At 41.6% G+C, this 24642-nt stretch overlaps 1 protein-coding gene across 9 annotated transcripts in view; it reads right to left on the reverse strand.

The window, feature by feature from the left end:
• Window positions 1-2116: 2116 nt before the first annotated feature.
• LOC137369810 (protein tyrosine phosphatase type IVA 3-like) overlaps window positions 2117-24642 on the reverse strand; it is a 246789-nt gene continuing 224263 nt past the window's right edge. For all 9 annotated transcript variants that reach the window (XM_068031344.1, XM_068031347.1, XM_068031349.1 and 6 more), the window contains 2 exons: window positions 13156-13230; window positions 2117-11841 (listed from right to left, as the gene is read on the reverse strand). In XM_068031344.1, the coding sequence (XP_067887445.1) occupies window positions 11724-11841; window positions 13156-13230 (193 nt within the window). In that variant the 3' untranslated portion in view covers window positions 2117-11723. The remainder of the gene's footprint in view (window positions 11842-13155; window positions 13231-24642) is intronic.

Here is a 24642-nt window from a genome sequence, read left to right on the forward strand (position 1 = left end):
GAGGAAAGGTTGAACAGGTTGGGCCTATACTCATTGGAGTTCAGAAGAATGAGGTGATCTTATTGAAACATACAAGCTCCTGAGGGGACTTGACAGGGTGGATGCTGAGAGGATGTTTTTCCTCATGGAAGAGTCTAGAACTAGGGGACAGAGTTTGTAAAATGAGGGGTTTACCATTTAAGACTGAAATAAGGAGAATTATTTTCTTTGTGAGTGTCATTAGTTTGTAGAATTCTCTTCCCCAGAGAGTAGCGGAGGCTGAATTATTGAATTTATTCAAGGCCCAGTCAGATAGATTTTTGATCAACAAGGGAGTCCAGGGTTAATAGGGGGCAGACAGGAAAGTGGAGAGGAGGCCACAATCAGATCAGCTATGATCTTATCAAATGGCAGAGGAGGCTCGAGGGGCTAAATGGCCTACTCCTGCTCCTAATTCTTGTGTTCTTTTATGTTTCAGTCTTAATCTAGTGTTTTTCTTATTTTTGCTTTTGGATGGCAGCTGTTCATTATTTTGTCATTCACACCTTCTCTGAACACATCTTTTGTTTATTTACTTGTCCCATTACCCACTCCCTTTGGCTCTGCATCACCAACTCATCATTTAATGCCTCTTATCTTTTGCCCCATCACAGACCTCCCCTTTTGTTCTTTTTCCACACCCCCGCCAATGATTTCACCTGCTTAAAACCCATTACATTTCTGACTTTTCCCAGTTCCAATGAAACATTAACTGTTTTTATCTCCACAGATGCTGCCTAACCTGAGTATTTCCAGCATTTTCTGTTCTTATTTCAGATTTTCAGCATCTGCAGTATTTTGCTTTTGTACTTGGCCTGTGAGGTAGAGTAGTTGAGCCTTTATCAGTTAAGGGGACCCAGCAGAAGAATACTGCTGCAATGAGTTTGGTATTGAGCCACAAGCAGCATTTGGTAACATCCCAAATAAAGTATCAAATATCTGCTTAACCAGAACAGTAAAATATTGGTCAGCAGCAGCCAAGAACTTCGAAAAGAAAACCTTAATGTTTCTAATTTCTTAACCAGCAATGTTTAAATATTCTGATCCTGCTACCCCAATTTATATATAAACATTATTGCAAGGACTATTTGGGCTTGGGAGGTATGTTTACAGACTTAAAATTGTCATTAATTTTTGGTTAAAATTTGGCAGTTACTGTCATAACATGCCTCACATAGACTTAAGAGTGCATTATACTCACTTGTTCTGCACTGCATTAGATAAAGGGTCTCTTTTTACAGGAATGGTTTGTTCAATTGCCAGATCGACACTTACCTAGATTTAATCTTAGAAAGTCATACTGTAAGTGTTGCAAAGTGTGGGGCTGGCTTCTGTACAAGCAGACATGGAGCAAAGTAATTTAAATCTATGACAAACATACATAGAAGTGGCACGAGAAAAAAAACAAGGTAATAGCAGGATGTAGGTACGTGTTCACAATCGCCTACATGGGGGAGTTACCAGTCTCTCAGGATAGGAAAAGATTGAAAGCCACATGCTTCCTGTAAGGATGGTGAGGAAAATGTTGAAAGGGCATTTCCTGAATTTTGTCCAGACTAAAGCACATGCTCCTACAAACTGGAGAAGTGTTTTCTCAAAAGCTTCTTGGCAATTTTAGATGATTTTCAAGTCTGCACACTCAATTTGGGTGCAAGTTTTGAACAATGTCATCTGTCACCCCACCACAACCACATCTCAGTGGAAAAGCAGAAAACATGCAGAAAATGTGATTCAAACAGCTCATGCAAATCGATTGCTAAATGTTTGCACAGACAGAGGTTTTGCCTCCTTTATTGAATTTATGCTCGTCTTCTAGTTGCCCTGAGCCATGCAAAATCCCTCATGGATATGACACTGATTGTTATGCATCAAATTTGATGTGATGAGAAAATTAAATGTTACTTGGCATTGCTCACAAGTAGTTCAGAATCTGAAACATGGTTGTGACTAATCTGATCTGCTCCTTTACTCCCCTGTAAGGAAGTAGTATAAACAGGATGATTAAGGTAATCATAGCTGCTCCTAAACGCCTGCCCTATGCCATAAAAACCCATTATGAAATTAATGTTTTTGTAAAAAAATCATCTCCAACAAAATGAACTAGATACAAAACTTTAATAGAGTAAAGCTCTTAGTACAACACAACTGAAATTTACAGAATTTAAAAAAAACAAATACATCGTTGAAAATGAGAGCCCTTTTTATTTGCCTTGGAGGTGAATTAATCAAATTGCAAATTACAACTTTAAGCAGATGTAAATGCGTTCACTAAAAAAAAAATCGCCGAGGTTGACATAAGACAATACTTCAGTCTACAAAAAAAACTGTTAAAAGGGATGGATCTCAATTCTCAGCCAAACTGAGCTCCATCCAAGGATGGCTGAACAAGTTCAGATTCATCTTTAAATTGGACAAGTCCTTCTGTGTCTTAGGTGTCACCTTTTTCATAAATGCCAAAAATTATTAAAGCAATTTCCAGAGCTTGTTTCTTTCTCTACAGTGGTTTTATCTGTGCAGTGCAGCCTGTAGGACTTTGAGAACAAATTAATAGCAGAGAATTTCAACTACCATTCAGGAACACAATAAAAGTAATTGAATTCTTGGGTTATTGAATTTAACGATGCAATAACATTCTATTAATACATTTCAAACAATTTTTACAGATAAGACAGTAAAACATTTTATTCATCTTTCAGCTAATTGTATGGATATTTCATTTGCTCTTTGCCCATTTTTGAAGTGTGGTGGGGGCACAGCAGAAACTGGTGTCACAACTGAGATACAAGTTATTATTCAAAAATATCCAAAGCAAAAATGTTCCTATTCAATTGACTGCAGAGGATAGTCATGATTAGTATTCTTTTTCTTCTCTAATTGCAATGGAGGTGTTGAAACAAATCATGCCCTTTAAAGTACTCATTGGTAGAACACAATTTAGTTCAAAGAGCTGCAAACCATTACTGGAACATAATGACAACCCTCTCTTCCCCTCCCACAGAGAAAAATAAAACAAATACACAGGCACTTATCCTTTTCAATAAAAAAATGGTACCTGGCTCAAACTAGCAGGATTTATAATTTTATGCATTGAAAGATTAAGTATTTTCCTGCAGGCTTTTATTGCTGACACCACGGTAAAACAATGCTGGACAGTTGCAAGAGTCTGTACTCAATACCATATAAACAATTCTAATGCACATTTAAAATGTATATTCGTTATAAATGCTATTTTGATAAGCTGAAGGCCACAGTGCTTGGAGGTTTGTTGTGCAATATTTTGGGCACAAAAATAAGGGCTAATTTAACACTTCTAGCACAGGGTAGTGCTGCCCAGCAATATCACAGCATGCAACTCTTGAGCTTATCAGTTTGGAACCTGTTTATGTACAGGGGCATTATTTGATCCCAGATACAATCCAAAATGAATAGTGAATATATTTACAAAATAGGTACATCTGGGAGCCTCTGGTGGTCATGAAACTTGACTGTTCGGTTCATTTGCAAATCTACAAGACTGAATACTGGCATGAGTTTGTTTGTCAACTAAGTTAGCTAGTTGAGCAACAGAAGAGAAAAAGTCACTTCAGATAAAAAAAAAGAGATCATTCTGTCCATGTAAATTAGCACACTAAGTGAATCCAAACCTATGAAATATTTGGCATCTTTTTAGCTAACTGAAAACCTATGGTCATTCATTAAAAGGTCCATAGATAAAAGCGGAACTCCTTGATACACCCCAGTTATTTTGAAAAGTCCTCTCCTCTCAAACTCTCTGACTCTTATTGGGATACATAGGTACAAGTAACCCTCCACAATGTTCTTTATGTGCATGCCTGGACAAGAAGAGTTGACAGGCTATTCAGCTTTGGACCTGGTTATACATTTGTTCCCTTTGATGCAATGCTATGAGACATTCACTAGGTAACAGCCTATTCCACCACACATAATGCTTGCTTTTGAGGGCTATTAACAAAAGGTGGAATGTACTGTCATTGCAGTCTACATTTATGCAAAATATCAAGACTAAGACCAAAAAACAGTTCCTTCAGAAAAAGATATTTTCAACTAAACAAGGAAAGCAAAGGATGTTGAGGCAAATCTGATCAAATTCAATAAACCTGCAACACACAATTAGACCGATGCACACTGAGAAAAATGCATGCAAATGTTGCATTTTACATACAGCATTTAATTCATTTTTCTTTCAATGTGTTCTTATGAGCTCTAATTCCCACTGTAAAATCCTCCTTAACCTTGGAGGGTGGGGAATTATGAACTAAATGCTTTTTCACAATCCTTCAACAGGAAGTGCAGTTCAAGTGAAGCAAGTTTGGTTCATACAGCTGTTTCCCATTCTGGCCCCAACAGGCATTATACCACAATGTGACACACCAGCTAAACTCTTTCATTTAATTAGCATGAGTAAACAGGGAGTGCCCGGACTCATAACTGTCATCAAAGGAAGTGGAGTTTCAGTCATGCTAAGCATGATGCTAACCTACATAGATGCCGAATGTCTGAAACTTCATGCAAAGAAAATTGTGGGAAAACTGAGCAAAAATAAACTAAATTCATACTCTTATTTTTTCCATATTTTTTTCATTTTTTATCTTGTAGTCTGGCCAGAAATTGGTGTTACTCTTCTAATCCCTTTTAAGTTGTTGAATACTGTATTAGTTGCACTAATTAAATGGAGTTTGTTACATTCATGTGCTTACTAGCCAAACAAGCTCAATCCCCAGGTTTGAACACACATAAAAAGAGCCTATTTGGACACCAGGCAAAATGTACACTATCACTTAAAGAAATCTACAGTATTAAAAGAGGACAGAAGTTTGTAGTGGTGCCTAAGCTCCAGCCATGGAGTATTTAATTCACAGCAATGCTTTCACTTTTTGATCACAAAAAAACCCAAGAAAGGAAGTGTATTAATTGACGTTAGGCTCTGAACACTTACTAACGCGACAGGTGCTGATTAATGGAGTACTCCATAAATAAAATGGCAGTGAGAGTTGATAGTCCAAGGATGCCAGCAAAGTGGGAACTCTGCTATGCAACCGTTTGGCCTGGTCTTCCCTTCATTATAGCAGATGAGTAGCCTGTGAGCAGTTTAGTAGTGCCATATGCTGGGTATAGCCAATGCTCCACATCAAAAAGAACACTGTGCACATATCTTTGAAATTAAAGAACTGAAAAACTGTGTGGACAAGTTGTCAACAGAAGACACAAGCCTGATTTTGACCTTCTGTACTGACCCTATTTGCAGGGTACGATCTGACAGGAAATTCGTGGATATAGGAAAGTGTGCCGTACTATCATACTTCAGTGCCAATTTTCCCCTTTACATATAAAGAACAAACCTGCAAGACATTCCAAAGCACTTAGCAACCAGTGAATGACTTTTGAAATGCAGTCACTGTTGTAATGTAGGACAATATTGCAGCCAATTTGCACACAGCATATTCCTACAAATAGCAATGAGATAATGATCAAACCATTATTATTTTTAAGTTATAAATGTTGGCTAGAACACGAGCAGAACTCGCTTGCTCCTCTTCAAAAAGTGATATCAGATCTGTGAAGACAGACGGAACCTTGATTTAATGTTACTATCTGAAAGATGCTACCTTCAGAGTGCAGCTCTTCCTCAATACTGCACTGAGGAATCAGCAGAATTATGTGCTCAAATCTTGAAGTGGGTTTGAACCTACAACCTTCTGACTCAGAGGCAAGTTGTGCTGCACGTGAACCATGGCTGACACATTTACACATTCATTGGGAGTACATTTTTTGGTCTGCTTCTACATCCCCCATTAAAAGAACCATCAAAAATAGAAAAGTATTTGTACATTACAGAGCAATTCTTCCCAGTTTTAATGTATCAATATTTTCTTGCAACAGGACCAAAATTAGGTAGCTTGATGCCTTAAACATAAATCTAGCCCAAAAAGGATTGAAACTTCCCTTCCCCAATCAACATGACGCCCAAACCCTTAAATGATAGCACTATTACCCCAAATAGCAAACGTAAGCTTAAATCTACAGTATCTTATTTGTCAATTGCAGCACTGTGTTTAAAAAGTAAAAGGAAGATTTTTTTTTGTTTGTGCAAAGCTGTAACACCTTTTGGGGAGGGTGGCGAAGATGAATAATGGGTAATTGTGAATTATACTGCAGTGTTACACCGGTCATTGATATAACGTACAGTAATGCACAGAGTGAAAGGCTAAACAGATACATTTCAAAAATGTGCAAAAAGCCTTACATGCTTTTCCATAAATCACTTGTTGCTTTTGATAATTTTTTCAAAAAGTTAAGTAATGCCAATTGGTGTGATTTCAAGTGATACGCGATCACTTTGTACTGCCATGTTTTACTTCAAACCACATCTATGAATATGTATGCATCAATAATTAATAAAATTGAACAGTACAGCTGTATTAATGAATGTCTGCTGACTACTGAAGCAGGCAGCCAGTACATGCTTCTGTTTTAAGCTAAACTGCATTTTTCTTTTGAAGAGAAAGGCGAACTTGGCTGTTTATCATATGGTAGTTGTCTCATTTGTCTTGCTCCAGCAACTTACTCAATCACCTAATAAAATTTCTATCTGAAAAATTTGTATTTATGAAAATCTCTAGAGCTTGTGAAAATAGTAACTGCTTTAAATGAACAAAATTGGGTAGTTTAACCAACACAAGGGTCCATTTAGGTGGCAGAAATGGAACCAATAATGCCACATCACTTAATAACATTACGGATAGTTTAATAGCTTGCTTTTATACTAAAAACATTCTGAACTGAGTTGCAAAGCACATGGCGTATGCATCATTCTGCTTAGCATTATCTCTGCAATTATAGGAACATAATGCAAAATAATGTCCATTTCAAGAATGATCATGATTTTTGATTATTACCAGAGCAATATTGTAGAGGAAATTATACGAAATACAACAATAATACAACATGGCCTTTCTTTCAGAGGGTTATAAGTGCTCAACTCATAGGTCTCCCCAGTCTCTGCATTGACTGTTGCCACAGGGGCATGCTGGATGATCTCCCAGTGTCACTGCCTTGGACATTAGGATGTGCACATGAATGGCTGAGTGTTTCTAATCTCCCCTTCCCCTATCGCACACCAGGTGTGTGTCCACAGGAGAGAAAGGAAGGAAGAAAGAGATAGATCAATACCTATCTATGTAGCTGTCGCAGGAACTCTGATTGGAGAATTGAACCTGCATTCCACCATGGAAGACAGCGAATGTGGTACCATTATTCAAGAAAGGTAGTAGGGATAAACCAGGTAATTACAGGCCGGTGAGTCTAACATCAGTGGTTGGGAAAATATTGGAAAAAATTCTGAGGGACAGGATTAATCTCCACTTGGAGAGACAGGGATAGTCAGCATGGCTTTGTCAGGGGGAGATCGTGTCTAACTAACTTGATTGAATTTTTCGAGGTGACTAGATGTGTTGATGAGGGTAAAGCAGTAGATGTAGTATACATGGATTTCAGTAAGGCTTTTGATAAGGTCCCGCATGGGAGACTGGTTAAGGTGGTAAGAGCCCATGGGATCCAGGGCAATTTGGCAAACTGGATCCAAAATTGGCTTAGTGGCAAGAGGCAGAGGGTAATGGTCGAGGGCTGTTTTTGCGATTGGAAGCATGTGACCAATGGGGTACCACGGGAATCGGTGCTGGGACCCTTGCTGTTTGTCGTGTACGTTAATGATTTAGACGTGAATATAGGAGGTATGATCAGGAAGTTCACAGATGACACGAAAATGGGTGGTGTCGTAAATAGCGAGGAGGAAATCCTTAGATTACAGGGAGATATAGATGAGCTGGTAAAATGGGCGGAGCAGTGGCAAATGGAATTTAATCCTGAAAAGTGTGAGGTAATGCATTTTGGGAGGACAAACAAGGCAAGGGAATATACAATGGACGGTAGGACCCTAGGAAGTACAGAAAGGCAGAGGGACCTTGGTGTACTTGTCCATAGATCACTGAAGGCAGCAGCACAAGTTGATAAGGTGGTTAGGAAGGCATATGGGATACTTGCCTTTATTAGCTGAGGCAGAGAATATAAGAGTAGGGAGGTTATGATGGAGCTATATAAAATGCTAGTTAGGCCACAGCTGGAGTACTGTGTACAGATCTTGTCACCACACTATAGGAAGGATGTGATTGCACTGGAGAGGGTGCAGAGGAGATTCACCAGGATGTTGCCTGGGCTGGAGCATTTCAGCTATGGAGAGAGACTCAAAAGGATAGGGTTGTTTTCCTTGGAGCAGAGAAGGCTGAGGGGGGACATGATTGAGGTGTACAAGATCATGAGGGGCATTGATAGGTTAGATAAGAGGAAACCTTTTCCCTTAGCAGAGGGGGTCAAGAACCAGGGGGCATAGATTTAGGGTAAGGAGCAGGAAGTTTAGGGGAGATTTGAGGAAACATTTTTTCACCCAAAGGGTGGTTGGAATCTGGAACGCACTGCCTGAAGAGGTGGTGGAGGCAGGAACCCTCAACATTTAAGAAGTATTTAGATGACCACTTGAAATGCCATAGCATACAGGGCGACAGGCCAAGTGCAGGAATATGGTATTAGAATAATTGGGTGCTGTTTGGCCGGCACCGACACGATGGGCCGAAGGGCCGGTTTCTGTGCTGTAACTTGATGGTCCAACTTGTTATGCAACTATTGCATCACACCATACAGTATGTCTGAAATGTGAATCTCGATTACAGGGTTTAAAGACCATGGCCTAGAAATTTCGGTACGTCAAATATTCGGCCGTTGATTTTTTTATTTCACCTTTACCAATATACAAGTGTGCACTTTCTACCTGCCATATCAGAGGCTTAGAAGGCTGCTTAGTGCCTGAAAAATGGGTACTATGTGGCCAAATTTCTAAGCCCACAAGATTGAAGTTGAAGTTGCACACAAGAATATTGTAGGATATTAACAGTACTGAGATCAAGAATGTAATTGTAACTCAGAAAATTCAGCAAATCTGCCATGTTTCATAATCAGCTTTTCTTCCCTATTAATTTAAATTGAATAGACATTTACAAACTAGAAAGCAAGCATGCATTGTTACAAAAAAAAAATCAGAACTGTTAATTGAATATAACTTTCAGCTTTCAGAATATTCAACAGCCAATATGCTAACCTCAGTGTGAACAGCCATAGATGCAGGGTTCACAGAAAGGTGGTGTAGCTTTAAAATAGATGTATAATAAACCAAACTTGTAATGCTCTATGATTGGCATCACTGGAAAGGGTTAGTTACCTTTCTCGTAGCCAAATTAGTTTTCATCACTATTATGGAGGAGACGGATATCTGTACATCATTCACATAGCTTTCTTTCACCATGCACAAAAATGATCACCCAGAGTGATTAAAAAAAATCAGATGGCATAGGCACAAAAATGGACACATTAATGCCCATTTTAGTCCCTGAGGCATTCCTCAAGGTTTGAAAATTATAGGTCGTCTTCAGAAGCATAATTTCACTATTTCCCAGATGAACCCAGCTCAACCTAATGAAAGGCTAGTTTACATGTTTTATTCATTTATTTAAAAAGTTACTCTTAACCACAACATTTATTTACTTGGCATTCATGGGCCAGGTTTAGCTTCAGTGCAACAGGCTTTGTTTTCTCACCAATATTCAGCTTGAAGTATAATTGTACTTTATGTGTAAAGGCCTGAACAGTGGAGTGAAACTCCTTCCGCCAGGGATTCTCACTCCACTCTGATGTTGACTGAGGCTGAACTAAGGCTGCAAAACCACTTTTCACTGACACGACACGCAGTATGAATGCACTCTTGGAGCTGGATTTTACCAGCCCTCTTGGGACGGGCTGGGAGGCAGGGGTTTGGGGGTGGTGGGGGGGGGATGTGGACGTAGAATCAGGCGGGGTGGGGGGTAGAATGCCCAGCACCTTCCCAATTCCCTCCGATTCAGTCAGGGCAGGGAAAGTCGAGGATAGAGGCCAATTGAAGCCCTTAAGTGGTCAATTAACAGCCACTTAAGGGCATCATTTCACCACAGCTGGTATTTTACCAGTATGAGGGGCCCTCCACCATTTTACTGGGCAGCCTCCCTACGGGCTTGGCTAGACTGTGGGCCTCCTGATCGTGCACCCTGTGCCCCATGGAGGACCCCCCAGTAACAAGGGCTGCCCATACCCCCAACCCCAAGAAGAACACCACCCCTCCTCCCCTCTCCCTCATAGCGACCCCCTCCCCTCCTCTACTGGGGCTTGCCTGACTGGCCTCAGCTAGCCCCACAAACTTACCTTGATTCTGGGGCCTCTTCCATCGCTGGCTGGTCCAGGCCTGCTGTAGTCCCAGCAGTGGCCACTGCTCCCAGCAGCTCTTGGAGGTGGGCTCCCATCTTTTAAAAGGGACAGGAGCCCCAGTGTCAGACAGTTAATTGCCTGAGTGCTGAAAAAAATGCAAGGGGGGGGGCAGGAGGGAGCCCAAACAGCTGAGGCAGGGTTGTTCCCGGCTTTCCGGGCCAGCATCAGGACTCCTGCCATGGGCACAAAATTCAGCCCTTAGAGATTTCCTATGCTGCTATGACCTCTGAAAGGTTGAGTTGTACTGCAGGACTTGGGACATTGATAAGCTTACCAAGTGTTTAAAAATCCCTTCAGTAACACCTATCCACTGTACTCAAAAGGAAATACTAGATGTGTCAACACTCATCTGAAAACCAACTTTGTTCATAAAAAGTCATTTCTAGTTGCATTGCGCACACGTATCTTTTCCACCAGCTCAGTAGTACATGTCTGTCTGCAACAGACTTCTGCTTATCGGAATAATGCCTAACCAACAGGTAGGTCTATTTAAGAAAATTATATAACATATTTTCTTGTTTCTGGAATGGTCAAAATCAAAACTCTCTTGTCCTCCCTCCCCAGCTAGATCAAGCCTTCAGTAACCTGTTAAACTAGTGGTTGAAAGATATAGTTAAATTGAGGATTAGCACACAATTAGTAACAATAGTCAATGTGAAACAGGAAAAATTGTGTTTATGGAATGACGCCTGCCCAATAAAAAAATGATTGCAACACCCACTCAGTGCTAGAAACATAATATACAGGTTAGTAGTTCTAGTACAGGGATATTATTTATAAAATACAAGAAAGTGAGATCCTTGGAACCAAGCTGCCTGCAGATACAAAACCTGGCCCATATAATTACAAATTACCCATTTGTGAATTTAGGCATTAAGGAAGCACTTCATCAGAGACATCAGTTCAACTTCCCAGGTCACAGAACAATGTTTCACCAGAATATCTATACCAGTCAATCAGTAGACCACCAAAATTTAAGTCAATTTGCATCCTATTTACAATTATTTTCCTAGCTCCATATTCTTTAGACCATCACACAAACTTGCTATTTGAATAGAAGCCATATAGATCAAACATCCTGGAGGATTTTTTCTTTTTTAAAGGCATACATAAAATTGCAGATGAAGTATTAGCCTGCATATTATGGAAAACTCTCTCACAACAGAGTCAACAACCTTCCAAAAAGTGTACTTCCATCTAGTTGCTTTTTGAATAAATATTCAAGTTACTAAAGGCAGAAAAAAACATCCAATTGGATTTGAAGACAGGAAACCCAATGGCATTTTATTTTTTTTATATAAAAATCACTGTAAACCATTGTTGGCTGAAAGTGTTCAAATTCATACGATGGCACAACTGTTCTTGTGATTATTATGGGCCTTGAATCGAAGTCTCATCTTTGGCCGATACTTTTCCAAGTATAAGAGTTGTTTGCTGTTGATTGCACCTCTGCGTTTCCTATTTCATAAGGAGAGAAAAATAAAGTGAAAAGAAGTGAAAAAGGTTAGTGAAAATAAAGTGCTTTTTAATTCTTTGCATTGCAAATGTGCCTCCAGTTGAGAGACTACGTGGTCATAGGTATCCCTGATGTCCCAATATCAATTGCCTAGGTGCCTCCCCAACTACTTGTTCAACAAACTTTTCTTCACCCTCTCTCTAAAATGCAGCAGTTGTCAGCTGAGAACAGAATTTGATAATGCTATAGTGTAGGCTGAGAAAACCCTGGAAAGATAATGACAAATTAGGCAGAGTCTCAAAGGAAATACAATTATATTTGTTCAATTAGGACTTAACAGTCTTACTATTAGTGACTAAGGGAATGGTATTGCAAGGCTGTATTTTTTTTAAAAGGTTAAACACATCAATAATTTTGGCAGCTCCAGAATGGAGTAAGGGCACAGCCTGCGTATTTATTGCATCATGACAGGATCATGTTGCACACTGGGGGGGGGAGGGAAGAAAAAAAGGCTTCCTGCTTTAAAGACGAATGGATGGGTGGAGCTTTGCAGCTGCTGCAGGGAATTCAAAAGACTTGCACAAACTTCAGCCTGAGTGCAGAGGAAAGGGGAAATCCCAGGATGGGAGGTCTACCTGCAACAAAATTCACTATATTTCAATGGGAATGTATGCCTGCTAGCACATGTCGAATTTAACCTTCCACATTCAAGTTAAAATCAAAAATTCCAATGTTCTTTGCATGCTGAGTCAAAATTTGTCAAAATCAGCAGCAGCCCTTACTAAGATATGGGGCTGGATTTTATGGTGGGGGGGGTGGTGAAGAGGAAGGCATGGCAGTCAGGTACAGGGTGCACAATTGAGGGCTGCCCCCCGCCTCCCAACCCACCCACTGGACCAAAGACGCTCCCCTCCCCCTAAACGACCACTCTAGCCTCACCAGGGAAGGACCGATCCCCTGGTGAGGCAACCCCTACTTACCTTCCCCTTCTGGATCCATGGTGTCGGCTGGGCTGCAATCCCAGCAGTGGCCACCACTCCCAGTGGTGCTGCTGGGACTAAGAGCTGCTGATTGGCTAGCAGCTCAATGAGGCGAGACTTCCTCCCTCAAGTGGGTGGAAGTCCCTCCTCAGGACAATGAAAGCCCGGGGACCCGTAAAAAGCTGGACAGATCCCCAGGCTAGGCAGAAGCAGGTTTGCCACCGGCTTTCACGTCAGTGGCAAATTCCCGTCCGCCTAAGGTAAAATCCCGCCCATGATCACTGAATATCAGAATAACACAGTCAAAAGCATTTTCCAGGAACAAATAGCACTTACTGTCTGATGAACTGAATGGCATCTTCATACTTCATTCCACTTTCAATAAGAGCAACTGCTACCAATACAGGAGCCCTGCGTATTTAGAACAAGTCAGTTTAAGTACAGCAAAAAAGACAACTTGTATTTATACAACCATTCACAACCCCAGGTCATCCCAAAGCACTTTCCAGCTAGTTAAGTAATCTTGAAGTGGATTCACTGCTGTAATGCAGGAAACATGGCAGCCAATTTGCGCACAAGCTCCCACAACCAGTAATGTGATTTTGATCAGATAATCTAGGAACATAGGAGTAGGCCATTCAGCCCATCGAGCCTGCACCGCCATTTCAATGCCTTTTTCCCACACTATCCTCCTTTCCCCTTATATCATTTGTATTTAGAAATCTGTCAATCTCTGCTTTAAACATACTCAATGACTGAATTTCCACAGCCCTCTGGGTAGAGAATTCCAAAGATTCACAATCCTTTCAAAAAAGAAATTTCTCCATCTCAGGCCTAAGTGGCTTCCCCCTTATTTTGAAATTGTGTCCCCTGGTTCTAGACTCCCCAACCAGGGGAAACATCTTACCTGCATCTACCCTGCCTATCCCTATAGAGTTTCGAAGAGTGAGAGGTGATCTCATTGAAACCAACAAAATACTTAGAGAATACAGGCCCAGTTTCCCCAATCTCTCTTCATAAGACAGTCCCGCCATCCGCGGAACAAGTCTGGTGAACCTTAGTTGCACTCCCTCCATCGCAATAATATCCTTAAGGGGACCAAAACTGCACACAGTACTCCAGGTGCAGTCTAACCAAGGTTCTATACAACTGAAGCTAGACTTCACTACTCTTGTACTCAAATCCTCTTGCGATAAAGGCTGACATACCATTAGCCTTCTTAATTGCTTGCTGCACCTGCATGTTAGCTTTCAGTGACTTATTGACAAGGACACCCAGGTCCCTTTGTACATCTACATTTTCTAATCTGTTACCACTTAAGAAATACTCTGCACATCTATTCCTCCTACCAAAGTCGATAACCTTACATTTTTCCACATTACATTCCATCTGCCAAGTTCTTGCCCGCTCACCAAGTCTGTCCAAATCCCCTTGAAGCTGCTTTGCACCTTCCTCACAACACACATTCCCACATAGTTTTGTGTTATCCGCAAACTTGGAAATACTACATTTGATCCCCACATCCAAATAATTTATATATATTGTGAACAGCTGGATCCCAAGCACTGATCCCTGCAGTACCCCACTAGTCACAGCCTGCCAATGCGAGAATGACCCATTTATTCCTACTCTGTTTTCTGCCTGTTAACCAATCCTTTATCCATGCCAGTATATTACCTCCTATCCCATATGCTTTAATTTTTGCTAATCAACCTCCAGTGTGGCACTTTATCAAAAGCCTTCTGAAAATCCAAACATACCACGTCCACCGACTCCCCTTTATCAATTCAGTTACTAACACCCTCAATAAACACAAACAGGTTTGTCAAACATGATTTCCCATTCATAAATCCATGTTGACTATGCCCAATCAGATCAGTATTATCCAAGTGTCCATTTATCACATCCTTTAGAATAGATTGCAGCATTTTCCCCAACAACTGATGTAAGGCTAACAGGTCTGTAAGTTCCCTGTTTTCTCTCTCCCTCCCTTCTTAACTAGTGGGGTGACATTTGCGAACTTTCAATCTGCAGGAACTGCTCCAGAATCTACATAATTTTGGAAGATGATCACCAATGCATCCACTATCTCCATTGCTACCTCTAACACCACTCTGGGATGTAGAATCTCAGGCCCTGGGGACGTAACAACCTTCAGCCCCATTAATTTATCCAATACAATCTTATTCTTCATCACAATTCTTCATTCCCCCTAATCCCTTGGATCTCGAATTCTGGGAGGTTTCTTGCATTTTCTTCAGTTGCCGTTGAATGTCAAGGGGAAATGGTTAGATTCTATCTTGTTGGAGATGGTCATTGCCTGGCACTTGTGTGGCGCTAATGATGCTTGCCACTTATCAGCCCAAGCCTAGATATTGTCCAGGTCATGCTGCATTTCTACACGGACTGCTTCAGTATCGGAGGAGTCACGAATGGTGCTGAACATTATGCAATCGTCAGCGAACATCCCCACTTCTGACCTTATGATTGAAGGAAGGTCATTGATGAAGCAGCTGAAGATGGTTGGGCCTAGGACACTACCCTGAGGAACTCCTGCTGTGATGTCCTGGAGCTCAGATAACTGACCTCCAACAACCATCACCATCTTCCTTTGCACTAGGTATGACTCCAGCCAGCGGAGGGTTTTCCCCGATTCCCACTGACCTCAGTTTTGCTAGGGCTCCTTGATGCCATACTCGGTCAAATGCTGCCTTGATGTCAAGGGCAGTCACTCTCACCTCACCTCTTTTGTCCATGTTTGAACCAAGGCTATAATGAGGTCAGGAGCTGAGTGGCCCTGGCAGAACCCAAACTGAGCGTCACCGAGCAGATTATTGCTAAGCAAGTGCCGCTTGATGGCACTGTTGATGACACCTTCCATCACTTTACCGATTGCGAGTAGGCTGATGGGGCGGTAATTGGCCGGGTTGGACTTGCCTGCTTTGTAATTTTTTTGAAATTCCCATGTGGCCTTGATGAATCCTTGCCAAGATATTTGATTGAAGAGAAATTGGAATGATTAGTCTGTCATTATACACCAACAAATAGTCTACAATTGTGAATTGACTCCGAATTCAAAGAAAAATTTTATTACTTTCCCACTAGGACGTTCTTGTGGCCAACCTTTTGTACAATACTGGCGTATCCGAATGCATTCCTCATCCTGATTTTAAGCGTTACCAATTTCTTGAACTTTGTGTACCTGACCGCCATTGCAACGCTGTGTATTGTGAATATGATTCTATCTCTTCAACAAAATTAACATCCTGTTGTGTAGGATGGTCAACGGTTGCTCTCAATAAAGTACTCGCGAAAGTTTGCATCTTCCCTTGTACATATACCATCTCACAGGTATATTCATCAACCTCAATCGGAATCTCTGAATTCTGGGATGCAACCTTGCAATTTCCTTCTCCTCCAGTAAGCAAACCAAGGGTTTGTGGTTTGCCTCTATAACCACTTTCAGGCCAATAATCTAATCTGAAAACCTCTTGAAAGCCCACGTGACTGCGAGTGCTTCTTTTTCAATGACAACATACCTTGTCTGTGTCTTGGACAAAGCTCTAGATGCATAATAGATCAGTTTTCGACATCCATCTGGCTGTTCTTGAAAGAGGACTGCCTCCAATCCTGTAGATGAGGTGCCTCTGCAATTATAGTTAGTAATGAGGGTTGTAATGTGCCAATATCTCTGGCGAAATTAGCATTGCCTTAATTCTTCGAAATGCCTGCTCTTGAAGTATGTTCCAACACCAGGCTTGATCATTCTTCGAAAGTTGTCTTAATGATTCTGTTACCTGCGCCAAATTGGGTAAAGATTTTGCTTACTGATTCACCATTCCTAGGAATCTTTGGAGATGTTGGACTGAAGTTGGGATTAGGAATTCATTAATGGCTCTCTTCTTTTGCGGGTCTGCCATTATGCCCTTACATCTCACAATATGGCCCTAGAAACGGCTAAACGTTTTTTGAGAATTCACATTTACCATTAAGTGTCAGCCCTTCTTCTTGAAGACGACGTAGAACTGCTTTGACTCTCTGATCGTGTTCTTCGATGGATTCCCCATGGACCAGGATGTCGTCGGTGTGATAAATCACCCCTTTTAATCCTTGTGGAATATTGGACATAGTTCTTTGTAAGATTTCAGGAGCAGACGTTATCCCAAATGGTAGACAATTGAAGCAAAATCGTCCAAATGGAGTGATAAATGCTCTGAGCAATCTTGACTGCTTGTCCAAAGGAACCTGCCAAAAGCCAGTGTTCACATTGAGATTAGCGAACATTATGCTTTTGGATAACTTTGTCAGACTGTCATCTACCAATGACATAGGAAGAATTTCCCTTTATACGGATTTGTTAAACTGCGTTAAATCCACACAGATACCCAGACCATCATTTGGTTTTGGAACTGTAACCATAGCCGACCACCACTCTGTTGGTTTCATGACAGGAGAAATGACTCCCATTCTGGTCATCTCTTCCAGCTGATTTTGTCCTTGGTTCATCAACGGGTGTGGTATCTTTCTGGGTGTAAAGATACACACTGATCTGGCATCTTCTTTTAGCATTATTCTATACTCTGTCTTGAGCATTCCTAGACCCGAAAAAGTTTGGGATAGTCTGCTTGCAAGTGTCTGTCTGACTCTGATTGCTTGACTTCATCCATACTGCCTGTGTGGAGTTTGCAAGTTCTCCCTGTGTTTGCATGGGTTTCCTCCGGGTGCTCCGGTTTCCTCCCACAAGCCAAAAGACTTGCAGGTTGATAGGTAAATTGGCCATTATAAATTGTCACTAGTATAGGTAGGTGGTAGGGAAATATAGGGACAGGTGGGGATGTTTGGTAGGAATATGGGATTAGTGTAGGATTAGTATAAATGGGTGGTTGATGTTCGGCACAGACTCGGTGGGCCGAAGGGCCTGTTTCAGTGCTGTATCTCTAATCTAATCTAAAATCTAATCTAATCTTTTTGACTAGATGTAGGTCTAAGCATGCTTTTCTGCTGAATAATGAAAATTCTTGATTTTTCAAAACATACAGGGTTTCCTTTATCTGTCTTCCTTTATATTGGAGAGTTGCTTAAAGCTTCCCTTTCACCTTCAGTTAGATCCCTCCTGGACCACCAAATTGCGCGTCCACTGGTTGTAAGCAATGTCTCGTCAACCATGGTTCTTAGTCTGAAAGAACTGTGACACTTGCACGTGTCCAATTTGAAATTCATAACATATCCATTGACAGATGTCTGATGTCCAAAATCCTTGATGGGTGTCGTTAATTTCCCCTCGGAAGTCCCTGGTTTATCCTCCACTGGAAGTTGTTCCACCGCATTCATCGTTCTGTAAATTTGAGAGAAGAGGTCTTGCTCTGGCACATCTTTCTGAAGTGGCCTGTCTTTTTGCAATTAAAGCATTCTGCTTTATTAGCAGGACACTGATCACAGCTGTGGGTCTTTCTAGCTCCACAGCGGTGGCACAGTTTCCCACCGACTTGCACTCTCTCACTTGTGTACCTTCTTATCCAGGGATTGCTTTTCCATCCTGGGCTTCAGGAACTGGATAGTCATCGGATTCCTTCCATTCCAAGCCTTCTCTTCAGCCCGCAGGATGGCCCTATTGTGTCTGACTTCTGCCTGTCGCACAATCTGAACCTGTTCTCCAGTGAGGTCCTCTTTTGACTGTAGAGATCTGGTAAAGACTCGTCAGCTATTCCCACAACTGTGCAGTCTCTAATCAATTCGGACTTTAGTGTTCCGTACTCACATCCGTCAGCCAATCGACACAATTCATTCATGAAAGCGTCCACTGATTCGCCCAACTTTTGGATCCTTTTATTAAACTTTGCCCTTTCTAGGAGGTTATTGCTTCCTACCTGAAAATATTGATCAAAAGCTTGTAACACATCTGCAAATTGATCTGAAGCTTCGTTGATGCCTTGGCTCAATCATATCAGTTATTTCACCTATGGAGTATAGTAAAGTATTTACTTGCTTCGCTTCAGATTTGGTATACAACTGTCAAGCTATTCTGAATGCTAACCTCTTCTTCCAGACTGACCAGTTCTGAATCTCATCGGGCCCTTGTTAATTTTGGAAGCTTTCGGGCATTGTATATTTTGATTTCATCCTGTGCTAAACTCTTCAGGTATTCCCTTATTTTAAAATTTTCATTGCCCTAATGGGGGTGTTTTCCCTGTACATGGAGGTTTCCTGCTCTTTTCGGGGTTCCCACTCTTTTTGGTGTTCCCGTGCTTTCCCTCCACGGTACGCTCAAATAATGGCCGCTGACTCTGAACTAGTCCTCACAAGGGATCAACCGTTTTTCCTTCACGTCGTCCCGCCTCGCCTGCCTGGTGCGCCATTAGTAATGTAACTTTCTACAAGGTTTTTCCCCTGATCCCCGACCAATGCTCGGTACTCCAACTCTCAGTCCGATGGCTGGACCTGGTTTGTTTTCGCAGACCACCGCACTTCTGTCATGCAGCCCGAATGCCTGTGTGGCTGACTCACCAACTATGTCGTTTTGTCATCTGCAGAACAGCTCTGGAGCTCTTTGCAGTCCCTCCATTAGATCTGTAGTCTTTTGGCACTACTGTGCCAGGCTAGACTTCTCAAATCTTCTTGGCCTGTTCACCACTGCGATGTATGCAGCCACCGTTTACAAGGTTGTACGGCAGCCACTGCTGTTCACCATATTGTATATCACTGTCTAGATATTGTATATTGTTAGTAGTATGGTTAAAATGTTCTTCAAAAACATCTGAGTCTTTGACTGGCTGAACATCAACTCTATTGAAATTTACATTCTATTTCCACTCTCGAGCTAGCACTTATTGTGCTTCTAGCTCCTTCCAAGCCAACTGTCCATGTGACTATTACCACATCACCACTACAGTGGGAGGGGTTACTCTCACTGTCTCAATCATTAACCCTTTCAGACCCTTATACTACAGTAAGTCTGCTTTAAATATTTATCCACTTTTCCTTTGAAAGATGTAAGCCACATCCACATGCTGTAGCTTCATGTGCTCCAGCAAACCTCTGAGGAAAGAAATTTCTCCTAACTTCTTATTCTCCTAGTGACTTTGCTAAATTGCTGATTTCCTCTCCCCACCCACCTCGTTACTGACTTCTTCACCCAGGATCTTTCCATCATGTATGTTTCTATTTCTTGAGGGGTTATACATTTTGGGAGGGAAAAACATTCACGCATTATTTATACCTTCAACCTGTCTGACCACTTTGCGAACCCATGTCCTCCTGATTTCTTTTGCAGCCTGCTTTGCTGTTGGTCAAACTCCTACTTTTAGGTCATCAGCAAATTTTGACTTTTTTTTTTTGTTCATGGGATGTGGGAATCACTGGTGAGGGCAGCATTTATTGCCCATCCTCAATTGCCCTCGAGAAAGTGGAGGTGAGCTGCTTTCTTCAGCCACTGCAGTACACGTCCAAAGAGACTTGGGGGTTCAGGTGCATAGATCTTTATTTTCTGCACTTGCTCGTGGCATTTTAATCAAAAAGGCTAATGGAATGCTAGCCTTTATATCTAGAGGATTGGAGTATAAAGACACAGAGGTTATGCTGCAACTGTACAAAACCCTGGTTAGACCCCACTTGGAGTACTGTGAGCAGTTCTGGGCACCACATATATTGGCCTTGGAGGGAGTGCAACGTAGGTTTACAAGAATGATATCTGGACTACAGGGGATAAGTTACGAGGAGAGATTACACAGATTAGGCCTGTTTTCGCTATAACTTAGAAGGTTAAGGGGTGATCTGATTGAAGTCTTCAAGATATTAACAGGAAAAGGCAGGCTGGATAAAGATAAATTATTTCCATTGGTTGGAAATTCTAAAACTAGGGGGCTTGGTCTAAAAATTACCAAGTACCGTTCAGGAGAGATGTTAGGAAGCACGTCTTCACACAAAGGGTGGTAGAGGTTTGGAACTCTCTCCCACAAACAGCAGTTGAAGCTAGAACAGTTGTTAATTTAAAATCTGAGATAGATGGATTTTTGTTAAGCAAAGATATTAAGGGATATGGGCCAACGGCAGGTATATGGAGTTAGGCCGCGGATCAGCCATGATCTTATCGAATGGTGGGACAGGCTCGAAGGGCTGAATAGCCTACTCCTGTTCCTATCTTCTTATGTGGTGTAGGTACACCCACAGTGCCATTAGGCAGCAGCTCCAGGATTTTGACATAGCAATGTTGAAGGAATGGCGATATATTTCCAAGTCAGGATGGTGAGACCCGGAGGGGAACTTGCAGCTGGTAGTGTTCCCAAGCGCCTGGTGCCTTTGTTCTTCTACGAATATATCAATTAGGGGCAGGAGTGGGCCACTCAGCTCCTCAAGTCTGCTCTCCATTCAATAAGATCATTGCTGATCTGATTGGAACCTCAACTGCACATTCCCGCCTACCCCCAATAACTTTTTAGCCCCTTACTTATCAAGAATCTAACTCTGCCTTAAAAATATTCAAATACTCTGCTTCCACTGCCTTTTGAGGAAGAGTATTCCAAAGACTCAAGAACCTCAGAAAATATTTCTCTTCATCTCGGTCTTAAATGGGCAACCCCTTATTTTTAAACAGTGACCCCTAGTTCTAGATTCTCCCAAAAGGGAGAACATCCTTTCCACATCCACACTGTCAAGACCCCTCAGGATCTTGTATGTTTCAATCAAGTCGCCTCTTACTCTTTGAAACTCCAGCAGATACAAGCCTAGCCTATCCAACCTTTCCGCATAAGACAACCCGCCCATTCCAGGTATGAGTCCAGTAAATGTTCTCAACTGCTTTCAATGCATTTACATCCTTCCCTAAAAAAAAAAGAGACCAATACTGTACACAGCACTGCAGATGAGGTCTCACCAATGCCCTGTATAACTGAAGCATAACCTCCATACTTTTGTATTCAATTCCCCTCGCAATAAATGATAACATTCTATTAGCTTTCCTAATTAATTGCTGTACTTGCATACTAACCTTTTGCAATTCATGCACTAGGACACCCAGATCCCTCTGCATCTCGGAGCTCTGCAATCTCACCATTTAGATAATATACTTCTTTATTTTTCCTGCCAAAATGGACAATTTCACATTTTCCCACATTACACTCCATTTGGCAGATCTTTGCCCATTCACTTAACCTATCTATATCCCTTTGTAGCCTCATGGCCTCTTCACAACTTACTTTCCGACCTATCTTTGTGCAATCAGCAAATTTAGCAACCACACCTTTAGTCGCTTCATCCATGTCATTTCTATAAACTGTAAAAGATTTGAGGGCCCAGCACTGATCCCTGCGGCACACCACGTGCTACATCTTCCCAACCAGAAAATGACCTATTTATGCCTACTCTCTATTTCATGTTAGCTAGCCAATCTTCTATCCATGCCAAAATATTACCCCTATACCATGAGCTTTTATTTTCCCCAATAGCCTTTGATGTGGCACCTTATCAGATGCCTTCTGGAAATCCAAGTACACCAGTTCCTCTTTATCAAAGAACTCCAATAAATTGGTTAAACATGATTCCTCTTTCACAAAATCAGGCCAAGGGTCGGCAACCTTTTCTACCTGAAGTGCCTTTAAAAAAAAATTGCCCAAAATAAAAACTATTGGGAGCTGCAAGATGAGAATTCAGCACTTCTAAACCAAATACTTGGCAAATTTCTAAGTGTCTCTGGTAGAATGTATAATTTGCCTTTATAATTAAAATGTTTTAATTGTATGTGGCAAGAGAAAAAAAATTAAAATAGACCTAACAGAATTTTTTTTGGACTTTGCGTAACTATAACGGTCAGTAAAGCCATCTCTGAAACAAGCTTTAACTTAAGATAATGTAGAATTAAGAATTTTTTCAGCTATTGATTCTTTCGATTGAAAAAAGCTTCAACAGCACATTCAGAATTTTTTAAAATTAATTTCATGGGATGTGAGCATTGCTGGCAAGGCCAGCCTTTGTTGCCCATCCCTAATTGCACTCGAGAAGGTGGTGATGGGCCGCCTTCGTGAATCACTGCAGTCCATCTGTTACAGGTACACCCATAGTGCTGTTAGGGAGGGAGGTCCAGGATTTTGATCCAGTGACAGTGAAGGAACGAAGATATATAACTTGCATATATTTCAAAGTTAGGCTTGGAGGGGAACTTGCAGATGGTGGGGTTCCTACACGTCTGCTGCCCTTATCCTTTTAGGTGGAAGAGGTTGCCGGCTTGGAAGGTGCTGTCAAAGGAGGTGTGGTGATTTGCTGCACTGCATCTTGCATATGGTACACACTGCTGCCGCTATGCGTCAGTGGTGGAGGCAGTGAATGTTTAAGGTGGTGGATGGGGTGCCGATCAAGTAGGCTGCTTTGTCCTGGATAGTGTCAAGCTTGCAGAGTGCTGTTGGAGCTGTACTCATCCAGGCAAGTGGAGAGTATTCCATCACATTCCTGACACACTCCTTATAGATGGTGGACAGGCATGGGGGAGTCAGGAGTGAGTCACTTGCCACAGAATTCCCAGCCTCTGACCTGCTCTTGTAGCCACAGTATTTATGTGGCTGCTCCAGTTCAGCTTCTGGTCAATGGTAACCTCCAGGATGTTGATAATGGGGAATTCAGCAATGGTAATGCTGTTGAATGTCATGGGGAGATTCTCTCTTATTGGAGATTGTCATTGCCTGACACTTATGTGGCAAGTAACATTCGTGCCACACATCAGCCCAAGCCTGGAATTTGTCCAGGTCGTGCTGCATTTTGACACGGACTGCTTCAGTATCTGAGCAGTTGCAAATGGTACTGAAGATTATACTGAACATAAATTATCACCACATCTATATTATAAATAATGGTTGCAACCATAAAATCTCAAACCAAATGCATAATATATAACCATGGTGCAGTATACCACTCAAACAGGTTTATTTAGAAGACAATGATGTTTTTCATTAAAATAATTTTAATCATGTAAAGTGCAGCATAATGATTAGCCTTTTATCCTCAATAAAAACATGCACCTTATTGGACATAATATTTTTAGGCTTTTTTTCATGTCAATGCGATCTCAATTGAAAAGAAGAGGAGCTGCAAATGAGATCTTAAAGAGCCATCTGCCTTTGGTTCGAGGAACAGGTTTATTGTTGTGACTATTATTGTTTCTAATATGGATGAAATGATAAATTATATTCAGTATGATATTCAGTACTATTCGCAACTCCTCAGATGCTGGAGCAGATTGCAGGCCCCTGTTCTAGGCAGTAGAGTTTTTGGAATCTGATGTGGTGGCACAGTGGCGCAGTGGTTAGCACCGCAGCCTCACAGCTCCAGTGACCCGGGTTCAATTCTGGGTACTGCCTGTGTGGAGTTTGCAAATTCTCCCTGTGTCTGCCTGGGTTTCCTCCGGGTGCTCCGGTTTTCCTCCCACAGCCAAAAGACTTGCAGGTTGATAGGTAAATTGGCCATTATAAATTGCCCCTAGTATAGGTAGGTGGTAGGGGAATATAGGGGCAGGTGAGGATGGGGTAGGAATATGGGATTAGTGTAGGATTAGTATAAATGGGTGGTTGTTGGTCGGCACAGACTCGGTGGGCCGAAGGGCCTGTTTCAGTGCTGTATCTCTAAATCAAGCCTTGGTGAGTTGCTGCAGTACATCTTGTGCTCTCTATATCAATTTCAGCAGCAGATAGCAGACCACATTCTGGAATTCTGCTCTTAAACTCCTCCACTTGCTATATTCCTACAGTCTTGCTTTGTTGACCACACTTTCACTCAACTCTTCTTCCTTATCCCAACTCAGTGTCTGACTTTCCCCTCCTATAAACTATCTTGATTATGTTT

This window comes from Heterodontus francisci, chromosome 5 (genome assembly GCF_036365525.1).
Source record: "Heterodontus francisci isolate sHetFra1 chromosome 5, sHetFra1.hap1, whole genome shotgun sequence".
NCBI lineage: Eukaryota > Metazoa > Chordata > Chondrichthyes > Heterodontiformes > Heterodontidae > Heterodontus > Heterodontus francisci.